General features: G+C 35.5%; 1 protein-coding gene across 2 annotated transcripts; it reads right to left on the minus strand.

Moving 5' to 3' along the window:
* LOC104712583 (polygalacturonase 1 beta-like protein 3) lies at nt 1,613-4,698 on the minus strand. Of its 2 annotated transcripts, XM_010429508.2 has the most exons (3): nt 4,557-4,698; nt 4,005-4,417; nt 1,613-3,248 (listed from the first exon to the last, which is right to left on the minus strand). In XM_010429508.2, exons 1-3 carry the CDS (start codon nt 4,605-4,607, stop codon nt 1,835-1,837), a joined length of 1,878 nt encoding a protein of 625 aa, XP_010427810.1. In that variant the 5' UTR covers nt 4,608-4,698; the 3' UTR covers nt 1,613-1,834. The 2 variants fall into 2 exon arrangements, with proteins under 2 accessions (XP_010427810.1, XP_010427809.1); XM_010429507.1 differs by lacking the exons at nt 4,005-4,417; nt 4,557-4,698 and adding an exon at nt 3,801-3,940 and having other exon boundaries at nt 1,613-3,661.

Below are 10,231 nucleotides of genomic sequence, written 5' to 3' on the forward strand. Positions count from 1 at the left end.
GAACTTGTAAATACGTATCACATTAACCAAACAAGACGACGTTATTGTGTTGTTTGTGATTCCTGTGACAAAACCTCGTTTCTGGTTCTGAGTTTCACACACCTCACTGGCCTCTCACGTTCGATCCGTACGATGATGATAGAGAACATATTTCACTTTCTTTTTTTATGTTGGTAATGCAAAACCACGTGATAGATGTAAATAAAAATTCAATAGTCCTAAATTTAAGGGAAATAAAGCAACAAACATAACATGCCAAATAGTTCAGTCGGTAATTGAAAGTGATGGATTGTTTCATTTTCATGCACGACTAGATGAACATGAACCCACAAATATCTATAATTATATGTAATATGTTGCTAATAAGCTTGTAAATCCCAAAAGAAGAATGATATGTTAAAATATGAGTTAGGTAACATCTGTCTTTGTAAAACCCAAAACAAAACAAAAACCCTTCGATGATTATATTGAAGTTAAATAATTATGAGCAGGTTGTTTCAATAAATGATTAGGAAAAAAACTTCCATTATTTGCGCGATAATAAAGGAGAAGATTAAGTTGATTACACATGCTGATTTTGTCTTTTGTTTGGTAGATAAATTAACGTCCGATAAGGATATAATTAAAATCGAAGTAGGTCGTCTAACTGCAAAAAGGATTCAATTCACATTCCCTCAAAATTATGACACATGTTTAATTTTAGTGACAATAGTCAAAAGAGTGTCTACAACGTATAGTTTGTATACTAACCAAATTTGTGGTGTGTTTTGTTCTTGCGGGGTTCTTCTTTTCTTTTGTGGCAACATGTAGACAAGCCTATTCTATATTTGGAAATTGTAGACTTTTGGCATATAGTTTTTACTTACACAAATTTGAAACCAGCTAATTGACAATAAGCAAAGGTGGCCGATGGCCATACACGTATTCATTTTTCTGTGAAACTTTTTCGTTAACGCGTTTACTATGTCTTTGTGTCATTCAAATGCCAAAATGTAAGCGTCGGGATATAAAACTATTTTGCTTACCCGGAAGTTGCCAAAGAGAGAGTGACTCACAGATGACTAATTCAAGAACACACTCAAACAAAATAATCTCACAAGACAAGGTAATGAAAAAGTTTTATTAGATTGTTAATGTCGGCTCACGAAAACTCCCAACAAAATAAAAACAAACACAGAAACAACTTCATAAATAAAAAAATGTTCGCAATGCCAAAATGTGTTACCCTCATTACGCATATTTGTCCCATTGATATAGCCAGCTCGTGACTCTTCTTCTTTTTTTGCTCTCTATATCTCTATTTTTTTTTTTTTTTTTNTATCTCTATTTCTTTCTTTTCTCATACATGATTATAAAAAAAAAAAATTGGGTGGCACATAAAGTCCACCTCATCTCTACATCTTGTGGACATAACTAAGCACATGTAATTTGAAAACACCATATCACTGTCCCCATCTTCTTATATGTTATTTTCACCCTTATATTTTTGCACAAAAAACATATGATATATCCATTTCTTCAATTCAATAATAGATATAAAAAATTATAAATATCTCAATCAACCAATCCAGTTAACCAAACATTCATTAAAATTAAAACCATAAACAAGACATTCACTAAAAATCTTTATATAAAATTATTCGTACCGCCCACAAATCAGTAACAAAGTCCTTTACATTGTTACTGAAAAAACTTCAAGATATTATAATCATAATAATTATAATAAGGTAGAAAATTAACATTTTCCTCTATGTAAAAACTTCATAATCATCATATAGATAATAAATCCACGACGGGAAATGATCGAATCGAACACAAACAGAACCGGTCGGGTTTAATCAGCGATAGCCCAGTTCATGTCGTTCTCAAAAATCCAGTGACAGACTTCGATCCGACCCGGTTTAGACCCGAGAGCTAAGAAAGCTCCATGAGTCGCACCCCATGATGACGTGTCCATGTGACAGATGGCGATCCCGTGGTTAATCTTCTTCTTGCTATCAATCTCCAAGATATCAGCTTCGTACACCCGAACCTTAGGCACGGAGTGGCAGTAATACAACAGGTACGGGTACAAGCTCTGGTGACACGACACCGCTTTCGTCACCTTCCCGCCGTTTATCCCTTTGACTTTTCCGATCACCACCTTCTGCTTCGACCCGGCCACGTTTTCCGTCGTCCTCAGCACAACGCTCCGTCCCAGCACCGAAGTCGCGAAATCGATCATGTCCTCCGCGGATCCGACGCACCGCTTCGTCTCCCCGACGCTCGGCGGTCTCTCGCACTCCGTCACCGCGTCTGTGATTAACCCTCCCATCGTCGAGTTCTCCCCGGCGGCGTGGAAGATCCTCTTGATCTCGCCGAGCTTCGAAACGGAGAAGGGTAGTTTCGTAATTATACTCCGGGGTAAAAAAGACCTTTTAGGCATTTTATCTTTGATGTCAGGCATGGGAATCACTGTGCCTTCTTTGAGCGACGATTCCCTAAAGAATTTGCCCGGTTCGATCCACTTATTCACGGTTTTGCCATCGCCGACGGTGTTCGCTGAAGAAACGTTGTATTTAGAGAAAGCGACGCCGTTTTTGGCGTAGTCCTTGAAGGTTGAGTTCGGTGTATAGGTTTTGAAACTGATCTTGCTGCCTTCAGCTCCTTTGCCATAACCGGTGAATTTTTCCGAACCGGGATTGAAAGATTGACCGTAATTTACGAATTTGACCTTCTCGTTGCTCGAGTCTTTGGCGTAGGAAGAGAAGGAGTCGTCTCCGACGTTGGCCTTGTCTCTGTAATTCGAGAATGTGTCATCGGCGGAGTTACCGGCAGCGCCGTAGTTTTTGAAATTGTTCTGAGGCACGTTCCCGTCGGTTCCGTAGCTTGTGAAGGTGTCGTTGGCGGCGTTTCCGTTCTCTCCGTAGTTTGAGAATCCGGAGCCGACTACGTTGGAGGAGGCGCCGTAGGAAGCGAACTCGTTAGGGAGCCCGTTTCCGTTTTTGCCGTAGCTTGTAAAAGACTGGCCTGGGCCTGCGTTGGCGTTTTGCGTGTAGGTTTTGAACGATTGAGTTCGTCCGTTTGCTCCGTCGGAGTACGCCGTAAATGTACTCGTCGGGTTGTTCACGTTGTTTTGGTAGTTGGTGAACTCACCGGCGCCGCCGGTTCCGAAGGTTCCGTATGAGTTGAATCCTTCCTCGACGACGTTGCTGCTTTCCCCGTAGACGCTGAATTTATCGTCGTGTCCGGCTCCGTTACGGCTGTACCTCCGGAACGAGTCGGTCTCGACATTGCCGTCTTTGGAGTAGTTCTTGAACGAGTCGCCTCCTCCGGGACGGCCGCTGCCGTAGTTGGTGAAGTTCTTCTGGTCGTAAGTGGAGAACTTGACGTCTTCTTCGTGTTTCTCGAGACTCGTTCCTAAATCGGGGAAACAGAAGAGGTTAGCGGCGGAGCAGAAATCGGGAAACCGAGTCGGGAGCGAGTTGGTGGCGGCGAGTTTGGAGAAAGTGGCTGAGTCGACGGCGTTGAGTGGCGAGGCTTTGGAGATTAAAAACTCCGATCTGGGAGATTCGCTACGGATCTCTTTGTTCCAGTAACGGACTAGAGACGCTTTAGGTGTGAATGGATTCTGCTCAGCCGAGAAACCGCCGCCGATTAAACGTCCTCCGACGATAACAACCTGCATTGCCAACAAAAATCCAAATTAATTAACTCAACTAACAGTAACAAAAGTTCCCTAATCAAAACTATATAATATAAACCAATCAATGGAATAAAGTGTGATATATATATATATATAGGTTCAAGATTGAGCTTACATTGAAGAGGATAAAGGAGAAGGATTGGAGAAGAAGGAACTGTTTAAGCATTTTTGTTGTTTGGTTTCTTTTCTATCTTCTTCTGCTAAGTGAGAGAGAAGAGAGGAGCAGAGAAGATGAGATTGGTGGGCTTGATGGGTTTGAGAGCTGATTGTGTTATATATATATATATATATATATATATATATNCCGTTACGGCTGTACCTCCGGAACGAGTCGGTCTCGACATTGCCGTCTTTGGAGTAGTTCTTGAACGAGTCGCCTCCTCCGGGACGGCCGCTGCCGTAGTTGGTGAAGTTCTTCTGGTCGTAAGTGGAGAACTTGACGTCTTCTTCGTGTTTCTCGAGACTCGTTCCTAAATCGGGGAAACAGAAGAGGTTAGCGGCGGAGCAGAAATCGGGAAACCGAGTCGGGAGCGAGTTGGTGGCGGCGAGTTTGGAGAAAGTGGCTGAGTCGACGGCGTTGAGTGGCGAGGCTTTGGAGATTAAAAACTCCGATCTGGGAGATTCGCTACGGATCTCTTTGTTCCAGTAACGGACTAGAGACGCTTTAGGTGTGAATGGATTCTGCTCCGCCGAGAAACCGCCGCCGATTAAACGTCCTCCGACGATAACAACCTGCATTGCCAACAAAAATCCAAATTAATTAACTCAACTAACAGTAACAAAAGTTCCCTAATCAAAACTATATAATATAAACCAATCAATGGAATAAAGTGTGATATATATATATATATAGGTTCAAGATTGAGCTTACATTGAAGAGGATAAAGGAGAAGGATTGGAGAAGAAGGAACTGTTTAAGCATTTTTGTTGTTTGGTTTCTTTTCTATCTTCTTCTGCTAAGTGAGAGAGAAGAGAGGAGCAGAGAAGATGAGATTGGTGGGCTTGATGGGTTTGAGAGCTGATTGTGTTATATATATATATATATATATATATATATATATATTGAGTAAAATATATATAGAAGCCAAAAGCTTGCTTATACAATTATGTTTTTCGTCCACAAACTAAACCCTACACAATTAAATTTATTAACATTTTTTTAACTTTTTTTATTTTTGGATAATAGAATTTTTTCATAATTTATTAGTTATTTTATGTATAGTTGGTAATTTGGTATAGTAATGTGAATAAATAAGTAGATGATGATGTTGTTTTAGATTTGGTATTTTAAAATATGAGGAAAATATTATTAGGAGGAGAAAAGGATAATGAGGGACTAGAAGTAGAAAATTGAAAAAGAGTGGAGTGAAAATAGGGACAGCAGAAAGAGAGTGACAAGAGTAGAGCTGTAGAGTTTTTATTTTATTTTAGAAGAAGAAGAAGAAGCAAGAAAAAAACAAAACTGAAGTGGGACTTTTTTTTTTTTTTTGGACCGGTATGGTAACGCGTTTTCAAAACCGGTTTGAGGTTACCGACCACCAAATTTTTAACGGTTAGTAACTTTTTAACCGGCCAAAAGACAAAAGAGCAATGAAAGCTGTACCTATTTTAATTTTAGGAGATTTATTGAGTTATATAACAAGACAAAAAAATGAAAAATTGTAATGGTAATGTTCAAGTTCAAGAAGACTCTTGTGTGTAGTTTCTTTTTTTTTTGGTTGTTGTTGTCTTCTAGTTTTAATGGGTTTTTCAACATTTCGACAATGTTTGTTTGTTAAACAGCTACCAGCCTACCATGGGGAACTGAAATCTCATTAGAAGATGCCAATTGATTTATCAAACTCTTTTCTGTGATTCTGCTTTTTAAAGTTAATTACTATTCTTGATGTTTTATTATAGTGTATCATTTTGTCTAACAACTTTTTAAAGCTTGCTTATACAATCAATGTATGTGGATTTTATAGGGCAATTTCAAACATCTTTATATATGTTTCTTTTATAATAAAATATTTAAAATGGACTTTTTAAAATAGTTGTATTGACAATATATATATATAAATCACAAACATCTAATAACTTTTTGCCCCCAAAAAAAAACATCTAATAATTATTCTGCATTACACACAGTCTTAAACAATACAATCACATAATACAGCCCTCGTGTCATGTTTTCTTATGCAACTGTATTACCAAATAATTTTATCATTAAAAAAAAAACTAATTTAAAAGGCATATATCTAGCTTAAATATGACGTCAACAACATACAAAGATGTGTACCCTAAGTCGTAACCTTTAGTTACTTAAACACAATTTTCATCAAACGTTTGTAATTTGTAAATAGTAATGGCTATCTGGTTTATACAATGATACTTGACTAAAAATTAAACCATGGTTTTAAAACCATCAAATCTTATGTAACATTATAGGCTTTATAGCGATATGCATATACCCTATTCAGAGCGATAGTGGAGTTTTTATGAAGTGAGAATGAAAAAATAAATGGAAATAAGAGACAACATTTCAACATCTGTCATCGTCTAAAATTTATACTAATGTATGGAATCTCATGATCGGACGAAATGAATGCATGGCATCATGCATTGATGTTATTATAATTTACTGCAGTTATCATTACAAAAGTCAAAAGCTATAATTTCTTTACAGTCTATTCTGAATTACATTTGACCAAGAAAAGGCTACATCAACTGATGACCAACAACTCTACTAAGGACTAGAGTGAATCTATGTATAGTAACTGTGTATAACCGATGACCAACAACTACGAAAGTACTCCAGTGAAACCCATTTATAGTAACTTTGTGTAGTAGTCGTTAGTTATCTGATGACGAATCCTTGATCGTTATTTTAGTGACTAGAAAGTTAGAAATATTATGCTCATAGCACTGAAATAAAATGTAGATAGTACAGTAACTATTTATACTACTCTATCGATTTAAAACGTAGCGTAGTTATCTTTTTTTTTTTCAATATCCACTATACACTGTCCGGCATGTTCTTGATCGACAACCGGAAGCACGGTTCGGTCTGATCGGCTTGATTTTAAAAAGCCAAACAATAATTTTCTTGTCTGACATTAAGCCACGCGCCGTGGACCAAATGGTTGCAATGAAACGCGTTTTGGGCCTCCAGCTAAAAAAGTAATGGTACGTGTTGATGTAATAAGTGGAAGGAACTGAGTAAAGATTCGTTAATAGTGAACCGCAAGTCCGCAAAATCGCATTATTGAATAAATTATTACGATTAGGAAATGAGTTTCGAGCAATATAATCTCTCGATCTCTGTCCGATTGCGGCAGGATATTGACAAAGCTCGTGAGAGTGCCAAATCAGTAGTACTGTGGATTGTGGAAGATGATAAGGGTCGTTTTGGTATTCGACATCATGAGTTCACGTTCGTGACTTAAATTTTTTTTGTAAAGCAATTGTTCATTACTTGTTGCGTTGCGGTTTTGGTTGTGACAATTTCGTGGTAATTCATATTATTAATTCAATACCAAAGCCTTCCAAAGCTTTGGTGGTAGAGTGCCACATTCCCCTGTTATTGTGTATAAATGTCTCCCAATGTAGGAGGTTTAACTTTAATTATTAGTATTTGTTTTGGATACGAAAAATTAAACTAATAGCTTCCCTGGCCAATACTTTTTCTAAGTGTTAAACAGGCGTCAGGCCACTAAAAGACCCATAAGTGGACTGATGATCTATGCAAACATGAAATTCCCACATACATATCATAATGTGTGTATATGTAGATATGTATTTGTCTAACATGTATGCATGACGTGATGATGACATGTATGCATTGGCATGGATGTAAGTTTTTGTCATCTTGTCCGATTAATATGGCGATGGGTATTTTACGGTTTACACTAATAATATCTCATTGTGCCAATAAAATATTCACCCATCACTCTTATAATCCACATATTTTAGTCTTTATCGCAACATTAATATTATGCTCATAGCATTGAAATAATTAATTCTTAATAATAGTAAAAATTACAAACGAGAAGTACACTTGTAGTGATCTGATAATGGAAACGATCGTGCATTATCTTTCTAAACTGCAAGTTAAGTATGAAGTGTGATACACAATTCATCACAACATAGTATAGTGATTATAAAAAATATAACCGCGTGGCTCTGTTGGTGGTCACTGTTCACTGGTACACTGTCTTGATGCCTACTTCTTTTTATGCTCCTTTTGCTTTATTTTTCGATCTTTCTCTTCTTTTAGTGTGGGAGATGCGGGTCGATGGAATTCAATTGCCCATGACAACGACAAAACTGAAGAGCACTTAAAGATCAAACTCTTCTAGAACCACGTTTAACTTCTTGAGGATTGATAAGTTCGTGTAAATGAATTGTCAATTATAGTACATACATTGATCGTTAGAATATATAATAGTGCCATGAGTAAAACTAACGATGTGTGATAAGAAAACGAATCTAACGATTTGTAACATGTTTTTATTTCCACTCATTCTTAGTCGTGGTGGTTATATATGAGCCAAAGAAGTTTTACAGCCTTTTGCACTCATAAATCATTACTGTGGCCCTTGTCGGCACTGCCTCATATAATATTTATGCTCCCCTGCGCATGTTTCTTAGGTAAATTTACTGACATGAAAATTACGTGTGTACGAATACGATAAAAATAAAGTATAAGATTTTTTTTTCTTTTTTTGTTGACCAAGAAAAACAAAAAAGAGATTGTGAACAAGAAAGAAAGAAAAAAACTCATGTACATGTATCTTATATAAATTAATCAAAATTGATAACAAATTCTACAATATACCACACAATATGTTAAATATACAACTTCTTAACAATATGTTAAAAACATTGTTTGAAAAAAATATGATTGAGTGTTCTATTTGATATTATCTCTTAACTAAGTCATATATATATATATATATATATATATATGTCACTATAGTTACATAGTAGATGAAAGAAGTTCGACATTAGTATAGAAACACAATTTAATAATTTTGGACCACAACTCTTTCCTGATTTTTTCTTCTTTATAAACTTGATATTTATAAGAGGCAGCCTATAATTATCGCATTAAATTTCGTATTATTAAGAAGCGGCATAAGTATTAAATACATTATAATAATGAGTAAATAAGACAGAAGTTGAACTCGTTGAAAATATAGATTCTATGCTATACGACAGACATACTTTGTCGTGATTCATATATACAAACATTAATATGCACATGCTAAGTTATACATATTTTTTTTTTGTTAAAAGGTTTATGCTAAGTTATACATATGCAAGATGAGATCTGTGAAACATACATATATATAACGGTTGATGACTGATGAGGAAACTATAATTACCCAAATCTCATTAATGATGATCTAGAGATTAACTCTCACATGACGACGCTTGGCTAGTATCAGAATATAAACATTAAATAGTATATCGTAAGTAGTATTTAGTTAAGAGTCCTATATTAATTAATGTCAGAATTTTAAAATTTGTTGTCTCGAGTTCTGTTCGAGTATTGGAGTATCAATGAGCAACCAATTTATAAGATTCACCAAACAGTCAAAACATGGGATGTTTAGATCAAAGAGAATGTTTGTCTTCCATCATTAATTGTTGTGTAGAGATGATGATCACTCCTTCGTGCAAATCATATAATCCGAGCATTGTTATGAATGGATTAGGTATCGATCGAGATCAACATATTGAATAACTCATCTACCGAAAGTAAAACGTTAACAAATATCCATATCGACATTTAATTTTAAATGCTGAATTAGTTGATTACTTAGTTATAATTAATGTCATAGTCTCGATCTCTGTTTCATATTAAGTATTATTTTAGACTGAAATTTTATTTTAAAATAAAAATTATTTTGTATTTTCAATGTAGATGTTTGGTAAATTTTCCAATTTTATTCCTCTTAATTTAGTATTAATCAATAGAAAAATATAATATATTAATAAAAAATAAAATAAAAAATTTAATAATTTTGTTAATATGTGTGAAAAATTCTTAAACGATACTTGATATGAAACAGATGGAGTAAAATATACTCCACCTGACCAATATTACTCTACCTGACTAATAGAGCTGTCAAAATAGATTGTCTACATCCACGTCCATTTCCATTTTGACCTGTCCAATATTATCCATTTGAATTATGGAAAAATAACTGACCTGGTCGTTAATACTTATGAATGACCATTGAGATATCCATTGGATATAAGAGAACATATTTTATATATATAAAAAAATTGAACATAACTGTCTAAACATAAAAGTTCAAACACAAACACAAAAATTAAAACACATAATAGAATACGAGCCAATATTGATTACCTCACCTCATATAGAAAGTTCATGAAAAAGAAGCATAATCATTAATTATCCATTAACCAACGTCGTAATCAAATTAACAAGCCGGATACAAGAGAGAGACCATGTGTTGTTGCATGCATCATTCATCATGTGACAACTGTATATACATTATAATCCGTGTATGTGAAACTTATTTTAGTTCTTAAATT

Source organism: Camelina sativa, chromosome 9 (assembly GCF_000633955.1).
Source record: "Camelina sativa cultivar DH55 chromosome 9, Cs, whole genome shotgun sequence".
Taxonomy (NCBI): Eukaryota; Viridiplantae; Streptophyta; class Magnoliopsida; order Brassicales; family Brassicaceae; genus Camelina; species Camelina sativa.

What these genes read in the sequence shown, in the direction of transcription:
- LOC104712583 (XM_010429508.2), bottom strand. Translation starts at nt 4,607, where the DNA reads ATGCTTAAACAGTTCCTTCTTCTCCAATCCTTCTCCTTTATCCTCTTC. An exon ending in TCTCCTTTATCCTCTTCAAT is followed by an intron (nt 4,418 to 4,556) that starts GTAAGCTCAATC and finishes TTGGCAATGCAG; the next exon opens with GTTGTTATCGTCGGAGGACG. An exon ending in GAGACCGACTCGTTCCGGAG is followed by an intron (nt 3,249 to 4,004) that starts GTACAGCCGTAA and finishes CTCGTTCCGGAG; the next exon opens with GTACAGCCGTAACGGAGCCG.